This window comes from Thamnophis sirtalis, unplaced genomic scaffold (genome assembly GCF_051295495.1).
Source record: "Thamnophis sirtalis isolate CommonGarterSnake01/CBP01778 unplaced genomic scaffold, rThaSir2_p1.2 scaffold_5, whole genome shotgun sequence".
Taxonomy (NCBI): Eukaryota; Metazoa; Chordata; class Lepidosauria; order Squamata; family Natricidae; genus Thamnophis; species Thamnophis sirtalis.
The window spans coordinates 98,107,459-98,131,305 of NW_028261385.1; the positions used below are offsets into that span (position 1 = coordinate 98,107,459).

A 23,847-nucleotide genomic window follows, 5' to 3' on the forward strand; every position below is an offset into this window, starting at 1 on the left:
GAAGAAGGAAGACTTGCCTACAATCCAAGAATGGACATTGAAAGTAACAAACTTAGCTGAAATGGCTAAAATATCGGCATATCTCAAAGATCATTCAAATGAGAGATATAAACGAGACTGGAAAAAAATGGATTGACTATATACAAAATAAATACGGGACTAAGAAATTCCAGTTAGCCTATGCTTAAGATCAGAAATGATTTAAACTGTTAAAAGTCAGTTCAGTAAGAAGAAGCTAAGGTCAATCTAGAATGTCATTAATTTCTTTATTTCTTTTTTCTCAATAGATTTTAGACTGTGTTAGTTAAAAATCCATACCGTGTACGGGTTCTGGGAAGTCGGGGGGGGGGGAAGGAGGAGGAGGGGTGGGGGGGTGGAGGGAGGGAGGGGTACACACAACAAAAAAAAATTGTACTTCAATGTCTTAATGATTGACAAATGATGACATATTTGTGTTTTTTTTTAAAGAAAAATAAAAAAGTTCTGTTCAAAAAAACGTAGCCTCAGGGAACATCTTACTTTGAACCAATGTACACTTCCTGAGTAACTTGACTCATAACCTATGAAGCAACTTCATGACTGTCTAGCTGAACCTGATAAGTATTTCTTTTATAAATCCTAAAATCCTGCTTTCGAAAAAGAAGAAAAGGAGAATCCACAGATTTGGTTAATTTGATATTAATACTTGGAAAAATTATAGAGCAGATCACAAAGTAACTGATTTCTTGAGAAGCTGGAAAACAATGAGGTGATCACCACTAATCCGCATGGATTTACGAGGAACAAGTCGTATTAGACTAATCACTCATTTTTTAATTATTATTAGGTAGCTTCAGGTAGCATTTTATGAAGCTGCTATAGATATACATATGTTTTGTCATTTCAGCAACTCATGCTGAAATGTCAAACTAGTTTTCTATGGGCTGCATGGCATGGCAATTATGTGGATATATTGCTGGATTAAGGACTTTGTATCAAAAATTATTTATCCTGAGGGAGATAGCAAGTGAAGTAGCACCATGCTTAGCCCTGGCCTAGACTATGCTTTTTAACATTTTTATTAATTACTTGGATGACAAGTGGATGAAAGAATTTACAAATTTGCAGTGGACACAGGGGGAAAATTAATACTGTAAGTGACAAATACAACTCAAAATCATCTTTATCAGTTAAAAAAATTAATATGAAAAAGTTGTTGGAAGAATGACAATATAATATGCTGCAAAAGTAATTTTAATGTAATTTTAGGGTGCATAATTTATTGCACATCATTTAGTGTTAATTAGAACTTATTGTGAACATTGTGTTCAGTTCTGAGCACCACACTTTACTGCAGTGTTCCTTTAATATTGAAAATAATTATCAATATTCTTGATCATTCTTGATTTTTTTTCTATCACTACTGAACAATTATTAACTGGAAATCAAGACTAAAGAGAAGAATTGTCAAAACATGTAGAATGGGAAATGAGCAGATTATATACACACACACACACACACAGAAACAGACATACACAAACACTTATTATCTTAGGCATGTGTAGAATGAACCTTCCATTATTTCAACAACCTACCAGTGTTCAGCGCATTGCACTCACCTATGATAATCTGTCACTTCCCTGTCCTGAAAGCTACCTGCACAATTGAATTGGTAACAAGGATCTTATCTTTGCATTGCAAGTTGCTTGCTTTCTACTAGAAATCCATGGCAGAAATGTACTTGGATGCTGTTGTCCAAACACAGGCACATCCTAGACTTTCCGGCAATTAAGAGAAGTGCTTTAATTTAAGAGATTCGCCTACCACTTTCAACATTTCTTTTAAAGCAGCTATGAATGAACACGGTCATCCGAGAAGCTTAAGATCAAGCAGTCTCACTCCTGCAGGAGGCTGTCCACAGAAGCATGATAGGGCGCAGAAACCCTTTTCATCTGTTTCCTCTTTTGGCCTGACACACTTGAGTGACTCCAAAGAGAAAGGCCCCCAGACCCTTGTGCCAGCAGAAGCCCCTTCTTCTCTTTTTTGCACTCAGCTCTCCATTATCCCTATCCTACTACATGAACACAGGCATTTGGGAGGTCAATTTACTTTGGCAGTCATTGTTTTGTGTTCAAACTCAAGAACGGGAGAAACTGAGATCTCCTTGTAAGTATCAATTCTAGCCAAGTGGATAAATAAGCTATAGTCTTTTCATCTAGTCTTAAATAAAGAGAGGTACCCACTGTTCTAATGAAGGCTTCTTCTTTTTGTCCTCTTTCCCCAACGCCCCCCCCCAAAGGTGGATTTATTCTTTCAAGCCTGACAATAGAGCCAGATTTATATTCTTTTAAATGTTTTGCATCCTGCTAAAAAGGACAGAACTTTACATCTCAGAGTGCTTTCCCCTATAGCACAGATTGCTGTTTAGTAGTGGATCCTTTCTCTGATGTTTACTTTATGTTTCTAGGTTTAAATAAGAAGCAGTCTTATTCAGTCCTGAACAAGCCAGATCCCACAATATGGATAAGCTTCAGTTGGGAAGGTGTCACCATGTGACCCATTTTCACAGTGCTTAGCCAACAAAGGTGGCAACCTAAGATGAAGGTGTTAGACCAACGTTGTGGCTCCCTAAAAAAAAGCAAATTAATTGGAGTCTGTTCAATCAGGGCTCCAACCTGGGAATGGGATAAAGGTAACATTGATTGCTTTCTTAGATGGCCTGTTTGGAACTTAGATGAGGATAGTGTGCCCCTCCTTATGCCTTTTGACCTTTTTGTGACTTTTGGTATCATCACCTATGGTATCTTACTGGACCATTGTACCCCAACTCTATGGGGATTGCAGACCAAGGATACTATTTTGCAGTGGTTCCTCTTCTTCCTCACTGGGTATTTTCATTCAGTCGAGGAACGGGTGAGAAATCAGCCCACTGGCCTCAGATATATGGTGTGCCATAGATATATGGGGTCTCACTTCCTTGTACTTTAATATCCAAGTTAAGCCACTTTACATCACCAGCCTGGGTTGTAGGAGAGATGCTTCCAATGTCCTAATGTAGTGCATGAAGATCTTAAGGGTTTTGATGGGCCAAAACAGACTGAAGTTGAACCCAGGAGTTAGCATTGTTGATCAGATTGTTCTATTAATATCAGTGTTATCTCTGGGCAAGTATTATTCCAGAAATAGCAGATTTGAGATTTGGGTACCCTTCTGAACGTACAGCTCCTGCTTGAACAGCAAATGGAAGTCAGAATGCCTTTGCCAATTGTGACCTTATCTGGTGCAGAGAAATCAGCTAAAGCAACTAAGACAGGAATATAGTCCTACATTGTGGGTGGTGTATGTGTATCTATATATCTATTTCTATATATCTCTTATCTCTATAACTATCTTTACAGAGGACTGTCTTTTCTTCAAGAGCTGTGTACTGTAATCCATTACAGGTAGATTTTGACTTCCACCACAATAGAGTCCAAAATTTCTGTTGCTAAATGAGACAGTGGTCAAGTGAATTGTGACCCATTTTACCACCTTACTTGCTACAGTTGTTAAGTGCATCACTGCAGTTGTTACATTAGTAATATGGTTGTTAAGTGAATTTGCCTTCCCCATTGATTTTGCTTATCACAAGGTTGCAACGTGGTCGCTGCAACAATCATAAATATGAACTAGTTGTCCAGCATTCAAAATTTGATCACATGACCATAGGAATGCTGCAATGGCTATAAGTGTGAAAAACTTACAAAAAGTTTACATGTCACTTTTTTTATTGAAGTTACAACTTTGAGCACTCCCTAAATGTTGTAAATCAAGGACTACCTGTATTTTAACCTAGATCTATTTATTAAATATATTTATTAAATTTCTATGCTGCACATTTCATTGATACAATAACTCTGGGTGGCTATCCCATCACTGCTCTAGAAGCCAAAGGCAGCTTTAAGACACATTCTATTTAAATTGTCTGCAAAGATTTATAAAACTTTTCACATTTCATTAAACTACTGCATATTTGTACTATCTTCACCATAGTTGAAAAAAAACAACAACCCCTTGTTGCATTATATCTTAAGGAAAGTAAATTCACTTTTTTAGCTATGGCCACAACATGGTGAGAAAATATATTAATAAATATACCATTTAGTAAACAAATGATACTAAATAATAAATAAAAGATATTAAAATATATCACAGTTAACAAATAACAAAACTGAGTAAATGACATGTTTTTATGAAACATGTCATTTTTATGTGCTACTTTTCAAGAGGTACTACCTCTTGCAAATCTCTTTGGAATCCCTGCAATCACGGTAACACAGAAATTTCTGTGGGAGGGGAGATCAAGTCTGCCTCAAGCATGAATATTTGAAAAACATTCTAAGGCCTAATAAGAATACCTTTATTGGAAAAGTATTGCCATTCATCTACAACACCTGCACATTGAAATCAGTACATAACTTCAAATATATATTTAAACAAATTTTTAATTATAGGTTTGCTGCCAGGAGTGCTCCATTTAAAAATGGCTGACGTTTAGAATTCTTTCACTTACACCAATGATCGAAAGGATTAGCCAACATTAACACTCTATACTACATGCCAACAAAAATTCAGGGAGAAGTGACAGATGTTAATTTACACAATGCCAACACCCAGGAGTATACAAAGCCTGACTGGATAATGTGCGCCTGATCAGGTTTTCCTTGAGGGAAAAGGACATTATGCAGATGATTGAGTACATACTATCTTTCTGCCAGTGGAATATTTATGCATGCCAAAACAGATAATATCTGAGATCATTTGAGATTTGATTATCTCACAAAATAAGCACTGAAATACAATCTCTCTCTCTCTCTCTCTCTCTCTCTCTCTCTCTCTCTCTCTCTCTCTCTCTCTCTCTCTCTCTCTCTCTCTGTTTATGTATTTATTGGATTGATATGGCTACCCATCTCATAAAGCAACCCTTTAAACAATAAAAACATGAAAAATAAATATTAAAAAACAATAAAATCACATAAAAAAGAAAAAAGAAAAGAAAAATCCATTGATAGCGGATTTTATAATGAGATACTGAAGACATTTAATGAGAGTACAATGCATCTTTTAATGGCTATGAAGAATTGCCATTTTGGGCATTGAAGGTGCAATGATTCAGTGTGTTCTCTTGTGAATTGGATGTTTCCACATTACTAACATCAAGAATCAATTTATCTATGTTACCTTTTAAAAAACTTCTAAAATGTATACTTACCAGCTCCAAATGCAAAGAAGAAGCTTTTATCTGGATACTCTTCCAGTAAACCTTTCACTCGTTTGCCCATCCGCTCATTCCGCTTGTAGATAAGCTCGTGGCGGAAGTAGTTGTCAATCTCCTGAGCCATGATGCGCTCATGAGGTTGCAGTGATGCATTGATGAAATTTGGCACCTATGCGAAAGAAAGAAGATTATACAACATAAGCGATCAAATCTCCGTCCGTTCCCAGCATGTCCCAAGCATGTCCCACAGATTTGTTCCAGAGAGTTGGGAAACTTAAGGTTTTATGCACAGGAAATGCAAAGAAGAGTTGGAAAATGGAAATCTATTTATATAGCACCAGAGTTAGCTCATTCTTGATATTTCTACCAGTCTTGTAATAGGCAGAAAAATATTGACTGTACTTAGCTCCTCTCGCGCCTCTCTTTTACTCATTAGAACTACTGCATTTCTCCAGGATTGGGCTTTCTCTTTTGATGTCCAATTTTGCTTTTTGTAAATAAAAGAAAATACAGCAAAGCCATATGCTTAATACGACATTGGTGCTATTTCATGGATGGGTCTATTTTATAATCTGTATTCTAATCCTTTTGTCATTAGAAATACAATAGAAGCACAAGGTACCATTTTTCTAAATGACTTGAGTATGGGGAAAGACAGACAGGAAAAACAGATATTAAGATTCATCTGGTAAAGGCCTTGAACTTTAAAAGTAAATACATTCATAAGGGCGGCATATAAATGTAATAAATCAATTAAATCAATCATGTGACAATGGGGATGTTGCAGCAGTCATGAGTGTAAAAAATGGTCAATTTTCTCAGTGCTGTTGTAACTTTGAACTGTCACTAAATGAGCTGTTGTAAAGTGAGGACTACCTGTATAATATTTCCAACAGATTTTGGAATATGAATTATATATGTTGACAATCTGCACTAGAGTAATATACTATAACAATAAAATATCTTATATCTGTTTTCTCCAAATGTAATATTAGCAAAAATGTAATACTTATCTTTCACTAATAGCCCCATTGTTGCATATTAATTGTACTGCTTAAATTATGCATCTGTTGGATCATACAGTCTTAAGTTGTTCAGTTTCTGAATTGTATTTCAGTAGCAACTTGTAAATAAGCACCACAAGATGCTACAAATTGTCCCTTATGAATTTTTCAAATAAGTCAAGTGTCTAAGCACTGTTTTTGCCATTTCTTTTGAACTATGCTGCTTATTTGAAGAAAGACTCTTGAAAGATATATATATATACACACACACACACACACACACACACACACACACACACACACATATACATACATACATACATACATACATACATACATACATACATACATACATTTATTTCTTAAGAAGTGCTTATATACCACTCCAGTTAGAAAACATTCTGGGATCTTGCATACTGTATCCTTATACATGGCGTGGAGAACAATAAATCATGAGAACAAAAGTAAATTACCAGTGAGGGAGGGAGAGAGGGAGGGAGAAAGCCAATAAACGCTCAGTTCCATCCAGTCTCCCTGACTCGAATAGGGACAGCAAGGTCATTAAAAAAAGTGTGTGGGTGCATCAAACCACAATGAGGTAGATATCTATATACCTGTTTCTGTAACAGTTAACTGGGCAAAACTTTGTATCGTAGGACAAAGGTTTTCAACCAAGGTATCTCAAATGTGCTAACTTATAGAATGCTGGGACTCATTACTACTGACAAAACAAAATTTGGGAAAATGGAGGCTGCTTCAGTGATGCCAGGCTCCTGCTGCTTTAGCACTGTTGCTGTGGCACTGAGGGCACATAATTCTCATTTCAATGTTCCCTGGCAGATTTCAGCCATATGTGCAATCCCTCCCTCCCTCCCCCATGCAGCAGCCACAATGTATCTGCCTGCTGGGAAGGGAGGGGAGGGGAAGATTTCCAACACATATTGCCAGTTTCCCACAAGGAAACTCAATGGGGGAAGCCAACAGGAAGTCAATAGTCCTTCCCATTGACTTTTTTTTTTGCCCATCCATGGCATTCTGTTTCTCTGATTAGGTAAGGAGAAACAAAGACCCAATATTGCATGGGTTCTCTAGGAGCTATATATGGTTAGCTAGCATTTGCATCTTTCCTTTCTATTTTTACAGAAAGAAGTAAATAGGAGGCCTATAGAGGTAAAAGCACATAGTACTAAATTATTCACTCAAGTCTAGCCTGACATGGAAAACTATTTCCTTAGCTGACAAACTACATTTTCTTGAAACTCTTCCTTTAGGCCTTAGTGAAGCAGTTCAAAGCCTTGGCTGTGCCTTTAATGTCACTAGTTTGAAATATCCCATATAAGACTTGATTTTGACAAGCATCAAAATATAAAGATATAAAGAGGTATAGTAGTTAAGGCACCAGGCTAGAAATGTGGAGACTGTGAGTTCTAGTCTCACCTTAGGTATGAAAACCATCTGGGTGACTCAGGGCCATCACTGTGTCTCGGGCCCAATTCACCTCACAATGTGGTTGTTGTGGGGAAAAACAGGGTCTTAAATAGGAGGAGGAAGGAGTATTAATATGTTCATTGCCTTGAGTTATTTATAACAATAGTACAGGTGGATAAAAATAAATTAAATTGTGAAACAGCATCTAGCAGCATCACTAATTTCTTAACTTGTACTTTTGATTTTTAAAAACCATTTAACTTAAATTTGATTTTAAGGGTATAATAGATTTTGAATAAGTTACAGTTACAAAGCATATTCTCAGAAGCTTGGGAGAATCACCTTTTTACAATATCAAAGAAAGAGACAGAAGATTCATACAAAAGAATATAACCAGGATAAGAATGGGGCTGTGATATTTGTGCAATGCTTATTCAAATGCTTACAAAAGTATTCAGAACCAGTTTGGAAGGGCACAAGTACAAAGTTCGGAACAGATAATGTTGCTCACATTAACCTCCTGGAGAAATTTTTCATATCAGTTTAGCTTTCCAAAGACAGCCCTAGATAAATTACACTGGATATTGATCTTCTAATAAATAGTTTTCACCTGTAAATAGAACACTACACTCATTGTGAAGGTTCCTACAGTGGGTTACTCCTCTGATTTGCTCAAGCAGCAAGGTCAAATTTCTTCATCCCATTGCAAATGACAGGATAATATAAGTGATTCATTTAAATTGTTTTGCACTTGAAACTTTTTTTTAACTCAAAACTGCTGCTTCAGGTTTAAAACAGATGGTTCCAACCTTACAGAAGTCCCAACAATCCAGTCTCAAAAAGCATCCTTATTTCAAGCTGGAAAACCTTGGGACTTGTTGGAACAGTCCTGGAGCCCTTCTGGTGAGATCAAAATAGATCACTTTGAGATCATAATATTTTGTACACCACTAAGAATAAGTATGACCTCAATAATAAAAACAGAAATAGATAGATAGATAGATAGATAGATAGAAAAAGAAATAAATAAATAAAGAAGGAAGAAAGAAAAGAAAGAAAGAAATAAATAAATAAAGAAGAAAGAACGAAAAGAAAAGAAAGAAAGAAAGAAAGAGTACTTCCACCAAAGAGAACACTTAAGAGAAGGAAGCAGAGAGGGAAGATTGCTTAGCATTGTAAAAAAAAAGATTCTTTACACTAATCCCCTTTCTTACAGTAGAAGAGAACATTCTACCACACAGATCCACATAGCTAGGAGCCATAATAAAAACCCAAGATTAGTAGTAATAGATTGCCCACTGGAAAACTGGCCTGCCAAAGCAAAACTCAGCAGCAGTCAAAATATTCAATTTGTAATGCTTTTACTGCTTGGCAAAAGAAAAAACAGACGATCAAGTGCCTACCCTGAAATATCCCCAAGGGGAATCTTACTGGCTAAAGTGATAAAACTTGTTGCTCTCCTTGTGCAATAGACTGTGACTTTTTGCAAAAAAAACATCAAGAGACTTCTTTTCCTTTGTTATATTCTTACTTTTTATATTTTTCTCTCTGTGTTATTCTTTTCTCTGCAAGATGTGTCTTTTTATTGTTCATTTTTTGTAATTTGTATTAGTTTTTATCTCTTTTTAAATACGATTATTGTATAAAAAACAATAACCTTGAGACTCATAAACCAAAAAGGGATGCATCAAGGAACAGCTGCCATTAAGCACTTTTTCATTCCAATGTTTCTTCAACAAAGGATTTTGCTGCAAGAAAATAGGATTCTCCTTCACTACTGTTCAATTGGAGGAACAAAATGGACAGGAGAGGAGGCAAAGTTTAGTCCTGTTCTATCTGTAGAAAGCTCCTCCTGTCTGTTCATATATTTGCATTGTGGTAGTACTGTCCAGGATTATGGTCAAAACCAGGAGACTCCAAACTGGCTGAGGAATTCTGGGAGTTGAAGTCCACAAGTCTTAAAGTTGCCAAGGTTGAAGACCCCTGGTCTAAACAGCAGTGAAGCCCCACTAATGAAGCCTCATGCATATCTGCCCCAAAGGTGCTTTTCCAAAGGCAACTGGACTTCCTTGGTTTTTTCCTTGAAGACGTTTCGATTCTCATCCAAGAAACTTCTTCAGTACCGGCTGAATGGTGGGGAACAGAAGGATTTATATTCCTTAGCAATCATCTAAATATAAATCCTTCCGTTCCCCACCATTCAGCAGAACTAAAGAAGCTTCTTGAGTGAGAAATAAAACTTCTTCAAGGGAAAAAAAATCCAAGACAACCCAGTTGCCTTTTGGAAAAGTAGCTTTGAGACAATCATAATCTGGATGATTGAGAATCTCCATAGACACTCCAGGCATATATTGTAGCTGGAATCACTATGAGATGGATGATTAAATATCCCTTGATATTTTGGGTTTGAGGAGCATAGGAGGATCCTTGTAGCTAGACATGAAACTGATCTAGAAGTTTTGATCTGTCAGGATTGGCTCCACTCTCTTTAAGTGGATAATACATGTAACTCTTAAGATCAGAGAAAAGAAAATTGCAAATCACCTGGCAATTGGCATAACTTATATCCTTTGTGTCTTTTGAGTAGAACCATCTCACCCTGAAGCTATCGAGATATGTCATGAAAATCCATTGCCAAAGAGAAAGACATCACAGCCACATATTCTGAAGTTTAGACTTTACTCTCCTGAGTCCAGCTCTCCCATTCAGCCAGAACTCTTATCTAACTCAATGCTTTGCGAGCTTTGATGAGAAATAGGTCAGGTGAGTTTTAGGTGAAACTAGCAATCTGGTGGTTGGTTTTTTTAAAGAACGTAATATATGCACATGCATAACCATGTGTTAAGAGGAGAATGTTGAAATATGCCAGTGATGGAAAAGCTACATGATTTCCCCTTCTTGGTTACTGGAGAGAGCCACCAGCATTGCACACCTTTAAGGCATGCAGTAAATGGGATTACCCAGGGAGCCATGTGTATAAGACTCTCAAATCTTACGGTCATGAAGTCCAAACATTTCAAGCACATGACTTGTCAGTGATTAGCTGACTGCTTCTTGGATAGCCGGTTTCCTGGATTGGAGGAGAAAAACCTTTTCCTATACCAGATGTTGCAATTATAAGACATAGCTCTTTTCCATATTTCCTGAAAAACAAATTGCTTCAGAGGCAGGATGTTCACGTCGTATTCCCCTGTCTCCAGATCACACATAGTTATGAGACTCCATATTTAAGAGATGGGCCATTACAATCACAGCAACATTGTATGAAAATAGGTTCTAAGACTATAAATATAATACCGTATTTTTCAGAGTATGAGATGCACCTTTTTACATCAAAAAAGAGGCTGAAAATCTGGGTGCATCTTATACACTGAATACAGCATTTTTTGCCTCCTGAAACTCCACCCCTTCACCAAAATGGCCGTGCATAGCTTTTAGAAGGCTTTCAGAGAGCTCTTGGGGGCTGGGGAGGGCAGAAATGAGCCCCCCCAGGCTCCAGTAGCACTCTATAAGCTTCCTAAAGGCTATCCATGCCTTTTTTTGACAAAAAACGGGCCAGTTTTTGCGAAAAACAGGCATTTTTTGTTTGTTTTTGCCCCCCCCCTCCTGGAGCACTCTACAAGCCTCCTAAGGGCTATTCATGCCCTTAAAAAAAAAACAGGCCTGTTTTTTTGGGGGGGGAACGGGCTATTTTGGGGAGATTTGCAGAGTGCAAAAACTTTTTTTAAATTTTCCTCTTCAAAACCTTGCTGCATCTTATACTCCAGTGTGTCTTATACTCCAAAAAATACAGTATTTATAATATCAGTAGCAGATGCAAATTACCTCTACCTCCTGAAAAGCACATCAAAACAACCAGAGACTTCTCATCTTATTTTGCTACAATATTGCCAAAAGTATTTGCTCACAACTGCTTCTGATTATGTGGATGGGTGAGCGAATACTTTTGGCAATATAGTGTATATAGAGGTCTCTCATTTGAAAACAGACTACGTGCCGGAATTCTTGCTACTATAAACTTCTTCTTAATAAACCTTATTAATCAAAGCTCTGAGAGGCTGGTGTTTGTGATTAACTGTTCCAAGCTGCTACTAACAGTTTTGGCAACTTGGTGAATTCTCTTGAGTTCCAGAGAAAACTAAATACAATTGTTCATTAACATGGCTCCCTTGGTATTCAGTATATAGTGGGGGTTTTTAGGGTGGGGTGGGGGTAAGATAGTGGATGGCTATGTGAAGAGTAGTCTCCCAAAATCCAGGGACAGCAGTACATTTTTTCTATGGCATTTCCATCCTATATCTGTGGCATATTGTTCCCTCTTTTAAAGTCGCATATTGACCTCCTGTCCTCATTCTTATATGGGATAATGAAAAGTATGGAATAGCGATAGAGGACATTTTTGCAAATACAACTCCATCTCTGAACAAGACGTCACATGACCACAACTTATAACTTCACTGCTGGCTTCTCCACTGACTATGCTTATTGAAATCGGGCTGTAAAATGTGCAATTGCAAAATGCCCAAATCTTGGTATGATGGCAAGGATGCTGTAACAGTCATATGCACAAAGACTAGTTGTAAGGTGACTTTTGCAGAACCATCGTAACTTCGAACAATCGCTAAACAGGGCAGCCATTCAGTGAGAACTACCTGTACTAGCTACATATAATAGTTATAAACACCAAAAGTAAGTTAACATGTGCTTCATTGTTTATAGAAGGCCTTTGATTATGTCATCCATGTCAAGTTAATGTGCTTAGAAAAATGGGAAATAAGGACATCTCACTATGCTCATGTAAAAGCTACATAGCTCAGGAAATCATTGTATAGACATGGCAAAACAAACTGGCTCTAATTTGGCAAAGTACTGTAGTGAGACAAATCCATTTCCCCCTAGTTTACTATGTATTTTTAAAGAGCGGTGTGGTGGCTTAGAAGTGGAGCTCTTCCCTCACAATCAGGAGGCTGTGAGTTTAATTCTAGGTAGTGGCAAATATTTCTCTCTGGGTCCAAAGAGAAAATATCTCCTGTGAATTCAACCTAAGCATCAGGAAGGGCATTTGGCCAGTAAATACCAGTTCCATTCAGTTGCCCCGACTTCATCCCAATGCAAGGGATTACAGGGTCATTTTAAAACAAAAGTGGTATTTCTAAAAAATTAAGTTGAGCTATGTGTTCCCTCTCTATTAACAATAAAAGATTTAATTCAATAAACATATTATAAACTCTCTTGTTATCTAGCAAATCAGAAACAGCCCATCAGATGCCACCAACAAATATGATTCTGGAAGCACAATTGCCAATTGTAGTGTTAACAAAGAAGCATGGATGCTGACTTTGAATAGTGAAAATAAACTTGTCTTTAAAATGTCCAATCCCTTGGAAACATGGACACCTCACAGGAGAAGCTAACTAGCAGTACCGTGAGCAGCACAAGGTAATGGGGAAATGCAACTCACTTGGGAAGTATCATGATTGAAGATGACATTGTTGAGGTCTCCACAGTTGTAATGCTTGATAAGGTCCTCTGTACTGTGAGGAATCTGTAGACTGCCTGCTCGGAGCTTCTCCTGTTGCAAGAGAGTCTGATTCAAAGCAAAGATCACCTGGGGAATGGAAAGGAGGAAAAGTGAAAATTCCTAATCAGTCCTTAAAACTCATTCTTAAATAATATAGATGAAACTGGAATTTGGCATTCATTTATATGTGTGCATATGTGTGCATTCTACCCTAAACGCATCTTTAAACGCTCAACCATCTACAAAGAAGAAAATAGTTTATATAATCGATTATAAGAACATTGTCATCATCAATGCCCCAAAATAAATAAACTGATAGGCTTGTGCATGACTCATATTCAGGAAAAGTCAACATTTCTGAAAGTTGTGCAACACCAATGGAAATCTCCTTTAACCATCACATCCTTTCTATGGCTCACATGAGAAACTTCCCACAGCAATAGTGAAATTGTTAGATTTGGGGAAATGGGTAATCCTCAATTTATGACTACAATTGAGGCCAAAATTTCTCTTGCTGAGTGAAACATTTGTTAAGGGAATTTTATCCTATTTTACCACCTTTCTTTTCACAAATGTTAAATGAATCACTGTAGTTGTTAAGTTAGTAACACGGTTGTTAAATAAATCTGGTTTCCCTATTGACTTTGCTTGTCAGAAGGTTGCACATGACCCCGGGACACTGCAACCATCATAAAAATGAGTCAATTGCCAAGCATCTGAATATTGAACATGAGACCATTGCAACGGTCGTAAGTGTAAAAAATGGTCAAAAGAGCATTTCATAAGTCACTTTTTTCAGTGCCGTTGCAACACTGAATGGTCACTTACGGTTGTAAGTCAAAGACTACCTGCGTATTCAATCAATAAATGGGTGCTTGGTTCAAATAGATGCTAGCAGTTATTCCATGCACTTCTATTTCCTCTTCACATCTTTTCCTGTTCAAGTCTATTTTGCTCTGCAATGCTATTAAAATTATTCAATGCACTGGAAATTTCACGTTTTTACTCAACTTCTTCCTTTAAGAAAAATGTAACCAGTCTACTGTATAAATAATTGGTTGGAGGAGAAACGGTGCTTAATCCTTCCCTTTGGACTATTTATTCTCTGCCTGTAATTTTTTAAAACTTTTGGTTGAACAACAACCAAAAGTTCAAGGTAAGAAGGTTCAGCAACATTACCCTCCTACTAGTTTCAAATGTCTTCTTTGCCCTTAAGAAAATATTAAAAAAAACACATTAGGTGAATTTTGGTTGTTGTTTCAGCACCAATTTAATTAAGTTCACTGGTTAAATTCGGAAGAATAGTAATTTGGCATGAGGGATGCGGTAGCTTAGTGGCTAAGATGCTAAGCTTGTTAATCAGAAAGGTCAGCAGTGTGGCGGTACAAATCCCTAGTGCCATGTAATGGAGTGAACTCCCGTTACTTGCCCCAGCTTCTGCCAACATAGCAGTTCGAAAGCATGTAAAAATGCAAATAGAAAAATAGGAACCACCTTTGGTGGGAAGGTAACAGCGTTCCGTGTGCCTTCGGCGTTTAGTCATGTCAGCTACATGAGCATGGAGTCGTCTTCGAACAGCACTGGCTCTTCGGCTTTGAAACGGAGATGATAACCACTTCCTAGAGTTGGGAATGACTAGCACATATGTGTGAGGGGAACCTTTACCTTTACCCGAGTAATTTGGCTTCACAACAAGCTGAAATAGAACCACGTTCTACCATAATGGCCTATTTAATGGATATTGGGTAACTTGCCACAGGAGAAATACTGATCTTCAAATACCAAAGAAAGCTTACAACCAAATGCCAGTAAGCTTCCTTGTACATATAGACTTACAAGACTGCAGTATTGTTACTCAACACAAGAATCATGTTTGGAGGCAACAGCATTTCTGGCTTACAATGGACATTCAGCAGGAAATGCTCCATTCAGCAACATTCAAGTGTTTCTGGCTTACAATGGACATTCAGCAGGAAGAAGTTCATAAATTTCACCAAAATCCCTTGATTTAAAAAAAGAAGTGAGGAACCATCTCAGTGCTTCCAATCAATGATCCTGTCCTTTGAAGAAGTACTAGAAAGACTGAGTTCTGTGCGCATAATGCAAAATCAGCAAAATGCATCAAAAAGAGCCATTTTCATGTATTGTCACATCAGGCAGCCTTGAAGAGCATTTCAATCAGAGTATTCTTTAAGACTTTGCTGTATGAATGTGTGTGTATGTACAGGTAGTCCTCAACTTACAACTATTTATTTCATGGTCGTTTGAAGTTACAATGGCATTGAAAAAGTGACTGATGACTGATGCTCGTACAACCTTTGCAGCCACCCTACAGGTCACATGATCAAAATTTGGGCACCACCCAATTGGCATCCACAGAATTTAAAATGGTTGCAGCCTCCTGGGATCACATGATCACCACTTATAACCCAGCCAACTTCCAACAAGAAAAGTCGAAGGAGGAAATTGGTTTTGCTTAACTGCAGAGATTCACTTAACAATTGTGGCAAAAACTCCCTCAGAGGGAGAGGTAATTAAAAAAATATTAGACTGTGCAGGAATGAATAGATTAACATTGGCAATTAAAGAGAAGGAAGAATCATAGTATTATAAGATATGGGAATGTTTTTATCATTGGATAGAAAATGAATATAGGCAAAAAGAAATAAAAAACTGAATAGTGGGGGGGATGTAGAATTATAGGGGAGGAGTTGAACTAAAAGGTAATTGAAATGTAAATGTAAAGGCAAGATAAAAATAGATTAAAAATGATGTAACTGTTAAATATGATGACACAAAAACTGTACCTAGATGACACACTGTAAGATTAATGATGTAAAAAACTTCACCCCGCCAAAAAAAACCCCTCAATTGTGGCAAAAACAATAACGATACAATCAGGTGCGGCTCAGTTAACAATTGCCTTGCTTAGCCATGGAAATTCTGATCCCAATTGCCATTATAAGTCGAGGACTATATGTATGTAATGTGAAGTATGTAATAACTTATGACCTGAGATCCCTGAATTTTTTTCTTAAAAAAAAAGAAAGGAAATAAAAGGCCAGTGTAAAACATGGCATTCAGCTCTGGTCTGCTTGGGGAAAACAAGTTAGAATTCCTACACCAAACATCATGGATTTTTTTTTAAGTATCCCCCTCCCCCTCCCATTCTTCTGAACAGTCATGTAACATGTTTCTAGCTGCCTAAATCTCTTTTTATACAAACAAAACAAAATCAACCATTTTGCAGTAATAGTGGAGTTCCCTGCAGTTCAAACCATGACCCAAAAAATAACCAAAATATAATTTTCCTAGGGTCTTATGAGGGCATAAACTTAATTAAATATGATTCACCTAGTGTATGAATAAAGCTGCAATTAAGAAACCAATATTCTTTTACGTTCTGTAAAGAGTGGGAACTTTATGGCCTCCCTCACAAGCTAATAGCTGTTATAAATGGGATCCTCTTAAGTCCAACCTCACAGCTCTCCAATAACAATTTTTCTAGCAAGTGTTATCGCATTCAGAGATTGCAATACCAGGTGCAGCTTCAAACAGGGCGTCCTTTGTGAAAGGTTTATCTTCAGTACATAGTCAAGTGACCCGCAAGTCCGAGCCTTTCATAACAAGAGGGGGGAAATTCCAGAGCTTGTGAATTGGAAGGTGCTCTCTTCACATGGAAGTGCTTTTGTTCAGTGGCAAAGGTGCGGGGGAGGAAAGCGTGAGGAAAATGCAAGCTTATCTCAAAGTGGGCACCCAAAATAAATGGCATGTGGCAAGTACTTGTCCCTAGTTCCCTTTTCAGTATTTCCTTTCCAGATATCCTCGTAGCTAGCACTTCTGTAATGTTCCGATTATCCAAAGCATTTCATGGGAATTATCTCAACCGTGGTTTACATAAACATTGCAAAAAGTAACTCGGCATTGCCCGTCTATTGCAGTCCGTTGTTTTAGCTAAGGTTGTCCAGAGATCTAAATTAGACGATGAGGGTTCAGGGCTTAATCACTGGAATGTTAATGTTCTAAGCCGGAGATGTTTCTTAACGATCTGTCTTTGTAGATTCTCAGTCATCCAGGTCATGGTTGCCCCAAAAGTGCTTTTTCAAAAGGCAACTGGATTTTACTTTCTTCCTTGAAGATGTTTTGCTTCTCATCCAAGAAGCTTCTTAAGCTCTGACCAAAGGGTGATGGAAGGATTCATATTCCTTGCAGTTCCTTAACGATGTTCAACAGTAATTTAAGACATGCTTTATAAAGGTTGGCTCTGATTTAAGGTGAAATTGATGCATCCTTTAGATCAGGCCTCCCCAAACTCCTCAGCTCATTGGCCCCTTCATAAAGTTTCAGATTATTCATTGACCTCCAGATGCTTACTCTATGAAAATTATTTAATGCTTTAATAGGACTGGTGTTATGTATGGAATGTATATAGTTAAGGTAACCAGATTTTCAGATTGGTAAAGAGGGACACCATTGACCCGGGGGGGGGGGGAGGGCTTGATTAAAAATTTTATATTTTGTCAAAAGCTCACAAAAGGCGATTAATGACCCCAGGACACTGAAATCATCATAAATACGACTCTGTTGCCAAACAAAATTTTGATCACGTGACCATGATGCTGCTGCAACGGTCGCTAAGTGTGAAAAATGGTCGCAACGGTCGCTAAGTGTGAAAAATGGTCATCAGTCACTTTTTTCAATGCCATTGTAACTTTGGTCACTAAACATTTTCCCCCTCGAGACACCTCACTTCTTCCTTCCTTCATTCCTCTTGCTTATCTACCTTCACCTTATCCATCTTCTGCTCTTACCCTCTCTTCCTTCCTTTCTCCTTCCATCCTCTCTTTCCTCACTCACTCCCTTCCTCTTTTTCTCTTCCTTCCTCCTTCCATTCTTTCAGCTTCCTTTCTTTTGCCTATCTACCTTCTCTGTCTTTCTGCTCTTTCCATCTCTCTTCCCCTTCGCTTCTGTTCCTTCCTCCTTCCATCCTTTCACCTTCCCTCCTTCCTATTTCTTCCTTCTTCCTTCCTTCTGCCTATCTATCTTCACCTTCTCTGTCTTCCCCTCTCCTCCCTCCCTTCTTTCCTTTCTAATTCCATCTTTTCTTCTTTCCTCTCTCTCCCTTTTTCTTTCTTTCTTCCTTCCTCCTTCCTCTTGCCTATCAACTTCATTCTCTTTGTCTTTCTGCTCTTTCCCTCTCTCCCCTTCTCTTCCTACCTCCTTCCCTCTTTTCTCCCTCCCTTCTTTTTCTTCCTTTCTTCTTCCATCTTCCCCCTTCTCCTTCCTCCTTCTATTCTTTTTCCTTCCTTCCATCTTCTCCCCCCCTTCTTCTTTTCCTTCCCCCCTCCCTCCTTCCTTCCTCTCCTTCCCACTCTCTCCTTGGGAGGGGACAAAACCCAAGGGCTAAGGGGACGGGGGTGGGGGGCAGCAGTGATCAAATAAAGTCAGTAGATCTTATTAAAACTTTCCTATTTGTTGGATCACATTGCTGCGAACTTATAAACCAAATCAGGGAAACATTTTGCAACCGAGGGTGCTGCAAGGAAAGGGGGGAGGGAGGCAGCCCTGCCATTTCCCCAGTTTTGCAAGGAATGAGAAACGGTGCTTTAATCCGAAGCAACTGCAATCGGAACCGCAGACAGGGAAAGAAAGAAAGATCCTAGCACAAAACCCACTTTTGCATGGTTGTGAGAACATAGGTAAAACAAAACAAAAAAGCACAGCATCCCTCCGCCCCCTGAATGGGACTCAGTGTGACTCTGATTTGAATAGAAGGACACGGAGCCGGGCGGGGAGATAAGCACCTTCATTTGCATTCCCTGTGACCATGATACTTTGTGAGGAACAATCCCAGCGGCTCCCCGTGACTTTTTGCAGATTTTTCCTTTTGTGCTTAAAAAACGGGACTTTTTAAAAACGCCACAGAATGAGCTGTCAGTCTGACAAAATGCAACCCCTTCCTTCGTCCTCCTCCTCCTCCATCACTAACAGCTGGGGGCTCAGAAATCGGAGCGAAAAGCCAGTCCTCCATCTCTTCCCTCTTTCTGGATTCACTCCGAAGTTTCTTAAATCCCCCTTCTGTGCATAAACACTCCTTCAGCCTCTCTCTCTCTTTCTGTCTGTCTGTCTGTCTGTCTGTCTGTCTGTCTCTCTCACTCTCTGTGTGGCTCTTTGCCTCTATCTCCCTCCCTCCGTCTCTGTCGTTCTCTGTGTGTCTGTCTCTCTGTGTCTCTCTCTCTCTGTCCCTCCTCCCTCCGTGTGTGTGTGTGTGTGTGTGTTTCTCACTGTGTGTATGTCTCTCTGTCTCTGTCTGTAAGCTGCTGTCACGCCTGTTTGTCCTGGATCAGGCTGAGCTGCCTGTCTTTCTTCAGCACCTCCCGGGGGTGCACATCCATCATAAAATCCATCAGGTCGTCCAAAGTAGCGGGGCTCAGCAGGACCTTGGCTGAATGCGTGCAAACGCTCAAGTCCACTGCTCACCGCTCCTCAGCTAGTTGCAAAGTTCTCTCCAGAGATTCTGGCAGGCGGAGCCAGCGCTTGCCTCTCGAGCTTCGGCGAAGGGGATTTTTTCTGCGGGACGGAGCCTGGGCGGCAAGGAATTTCCCCGCCAAAGTAGAGGGCGAGGCTTTCAAACTAGTCTGATCCTGCTTGAAAAGGTTGCTGTTGCAGAGCAAAGGGTGCCCTGGCTGAGGATTCCCTCTTTCAGTCGGTCTCTGGAATTTCCCCCTCCCTTTTTTTTTTTAACAGAAGGAAAGGGTTTTTTTGACTGGGCAGCTCGACATGATTAAGGCCGTTCTGCTCCTCCTTTGCGTTGCCCTCCTCTCTCTGATAGCCGCCTGGTTGAAAAGGAGGAGGAGCCCATCAAGATAGACGAGGAGGAGGTTCCGCTGGTCCGGAGCCCATCTGCGGGGGGAGGGATCCCCCTTGCATTCCTCATCTTCCCGGATGGGCTCCGGACCAGCGGAGTCGCCTCCTCCTTTTTAACCAGGCGGCTATCAGAGAGAAGAGGGTAGGGCGTGCCCGTGGCCTTGTGCAGCACCCGAATTCTCGCCTCCTGTTCTTCGGCTGTTGCACAATCCCAACGGCACGCGCTGTCCAGTTTGCTGAATCCGGCGCGGCTTCAGAGAAAGAAGGCATGCGAGAAAGCCCCCCCATCCCCGCTGCCTGAACGTTTGAATGAAGGAGGCTGCAGGCTCCTTTGTCCTCAGCTATGCGATTTTTTTTCATTTTCTGCTGCCCGAACGAGTGAATGAGGCAGAGGGAGAATGAAAGGAGATTGCGTCCCTTCTGTCTCCCCGTTGCTCAGAAAAGCAACTCTGGGAAGGTCCGTTGGTGGCGGCAGGCGTCCTAGAACCTGCCTGCTAGCAAAGGACCTTCCCGAAGTTGCTTTTCTGAACAATGGGGAAACAGAAGGGACAAAATACCAGCTGGCTGGGATGGGTATACAGGGCTGAGGGCAGGGCAGGCTTACTTCCAGGTCCGGTCACAAAAATCGGACTTTTTAAGAATGCCCCGGGACACGGGACAAATTGTGCAAAATCATGGCTGTCCCGCCAAAATCGGGACATCTGGTCACCTTATATATAGTTGTGTTAACTGTGCTAAAGTAAAACTAACCTTTGGATGACCCTAACTGTTAACTGTGTTAAAGTGAAACTAACCTTTAGATGACCCCAACTGTTTTGGAGGGAAATGTAGAACATTTATATTTGGGGAGGCTTTTTCTAGTTCTATGATTGGTTAAGGCCCTGAGGGCCTAGAGTATAAATCACAGGCATTTGCCTGCAGTTCCTCAGTTCCATTTTTGAGTCAATAAAAGCTGTGCTGGTCTGGTTCTATGCTGGTCTGGTTCTATGCTGGTCTAGTTCTTGCCTAATGAAGCCCACTACACAATAACTATCACTACTAAGAGTAACAACAGTAACCCCTTGGATAGTCCCTTTGACCCCAGGCACCAATAATGACCATTTTGAGGGACATTGTTTTAAAGTTTTATAAGTAGACCAGTGCTCGCAGCAGAGATTATGCGCTGGTAACTTTTGCATTATGTTACTTCTGGTTCAACATACAGTTGAAAAACTAAATTAGTTTGGGAAGCGTAACACTTAGATCATATCAAGTTTAGCTCTAAGGACAAGGCAGAACAGAGATTTCTCTTTTAGATCTCCTGTATGGCTTCCTCCCACTTGAACAGTAAAAAGAAAAGGGATAATTCTCTTCCACACACACCACTCACTGTTTTATCCAATTAAAATGCCCTCTTCCAAAACTGCTCTTTGCTCTGCTGATTAGAACATAATAGTGGTGTACAAAGTCGCCCCCCCCCATTTTGAATTCAAAATACCCCTCTTTGAATGCAAAGCAGCTGTTTCACATTCAAAATGGGTGGTTTCCACCATTCAGGGAGTATTCAGAGCTTCAGGCAGATCTGTTTAGAGGTGTGTCTGTGTGGGGGGGGATTTATAAATGATCAAAACAGCCCATTTCAGATGAGAAACAACTGTTTCAACGTCAAAAAGGGGCCATTTCAAGTGGAAAGCGGTTTTCAAAATGTTTTGAATTCAAGGTGTTTTGTATGCACCCGACAGGGCCATATGAGCCTCTTTTACTCTCAATGCAGCAACTTCGCAATATTTCACCGGGAAAATTTCATAGGAAGAAAGATTCTCTTCTCTTCTTCTCCTCAGCAGAAGCAGCAGCAGTTCCACCACCATCCTAATTATATATAATATCATTATTTGAAAGACCATAACTGTGATTCCCTTCCATCATGATGACAATTACCTCACTGTTACTAATATATCTAGATTTTGGAGAGGAAAGGCTGAAGGAGAATCTGTAGAGATTCTCAGTCATCAAGTTCATGGTTGTCCCAAAGGTGTTTTTTCAGGAGGCAACTGGACTTTGTTTTTTCTCTGAAGACGTTTTGCTTCTCAGTCACGGAGCTCCTTCAGCTCTGACAGGATAATGAGGAATGGAAGGATTTATATTCCTTGCAGACAGCTTTTCATTTGCATCCTTTTAGAAGGTCCTTGAAGCACTTCAGGTCAAAAGACTTTTGGGATGAACACCCTTTGAATGGTGTGGGAGTAGGAATGGATTTCCAGAGGAAAATATTGCAGACTACAGGAATCAGGAGCACTACTCAGGTGACCCTGAGGACACAGATAAATCTTCAAGTGTTTCAACGGCCGATTAAAATTATGCAAATGTCCAGCTGTCTGTAAGGAATATTCCCCACTATCCTGTCAGAGCTGAAAAAGCTTCTTGGATGAGAAGCGAAAAGTCTTCAAAGAAAAAACAAGCAAGTCCACTTGCCTCCTGAGAAAGCACTTTTGGGACTGAAAGAAAATGTAAATGTGACGTCACTAAACAGAACAAGGACCATTGACCATAGAAGTTCTTCTATATCTACACTACAGCATAAAATTCAAAAAAGAGGTATTTTAACTAATCGATTCCATATTCATAAATACATACGTGAATATAAAGAAGCTAAACTCTCCTCTAAACCCAAGAGTGTTTCATCCAGGATTCTTTTTTTAAAAAAATGATATTCACTAATAAGGGAATTTATTACTGTGATTAGTTGCACAGTCAGCCAGATATTTAAAATGGATTTGGCATTTTTATCTGCCCATGAAAGTCCTTCCCTAAGGACCTGGTATAGGCAGATGTTGTTTGATGGTGTTAAAAAGATCGTTGCAGGATGTAAGCTGTTATAGGTAAAGCTATCTTTTGCAATTGACTGATGGAGATTTTGTCAATGCCGATGGTGTTCAAGTAGTGTTCCAGATGTTTTAGTATTTTACCCAAGGGGCCTATTAATATTGGTATTATCTTTGTTTTCTTTTTCCACAGTCATTCTTCTTCTACCTGAGGGTCTTAGCAGTTTATAATTTCCTTCTGTTCTTTTTCTTCTATTTTGCTGTTTCCAGGTATTACCACGTCCACTACCCAGACTTTTTTGTCTTTGCTATTGACAATTGTTAAGTCTGTTGTGTGACAGATTTTTGCCTGTTTGAATTCTAAAGTCCCAGAGCACTTTAGCTTCTTCATTTTCTATTAATGTGTTTGTTTTCTGGTCCGATCATTCTTTCTTACAGGTAAATGGTATTTCTTGAAGATTTTCCAATGCACCATTTGTCGTGCCATTATCTGTAGTCCATCCGTGTGATCTTCTTGCAGCAACTAACTAGGTGATCCACTGTTTCTCCTGCTTTTTTGGAGAGGCACTACTTGCTGTCTGTTACTGTCTACTTTATTCAGTAGTCTTCGTATGGATTTGTTCTTAAGGCTTGGTCTTGTACCGCCAGAATTAGCCCTATTTCTTGCTTCAATTTTCCCACTGTTAGTCATTACCATTAAGGTTATTAGTTTTACCTGCTTTTTTTAATGTAGTGGCCATGTAATACTTTATTTTGCCATGTCGTTTTATTCTTCATAAGAAGGTAAGCCTTCCTGGTAAAGTATCTTCAGTCTTCACTATCTTTCAGATATTCATCCAATTCCCTATATTCTTCTTCAACTATCTGGTGTACTTGCATCATTCATAGCCACTTATTTTCCTTGGAAAATAGAATTTGTCAGCATTGCTGATGGCATGATTCATTTTTACTATTTTTCTAATTATCCTTTCAGGGGCTTCTAGTTCAACT

General features: G+C 39.3%; 1 protein-coding gene across 1 annotated transcript in view; it reads right to left on the reverse strand.

Annotated features, from left to right (window-relative positions):
* The window catches only part of TRABD2A (TraB domain containing 2A), an 88,276-nt gene that overhangs the window by 18,885 nt on the left and 45,544 nt on the right, over positions 1-23,847 (reverse strand). The window contains exons 3-4 of the mRNA XM_087715132.1: positions 13,130-13,276; positions 5,231-5,405 (exon numbers count right to left, since the gene is read on the reverse strand). Of these exons, the coding sequence (XP_087571258.1) occupies positions 5,231-5,405; positions 13,130-13,276 (322 nt within the window). The remainder of the gene's footprint in view (positions 1-5,230; positions 5,406-13,129; positions 13,277-23,847) is intronic.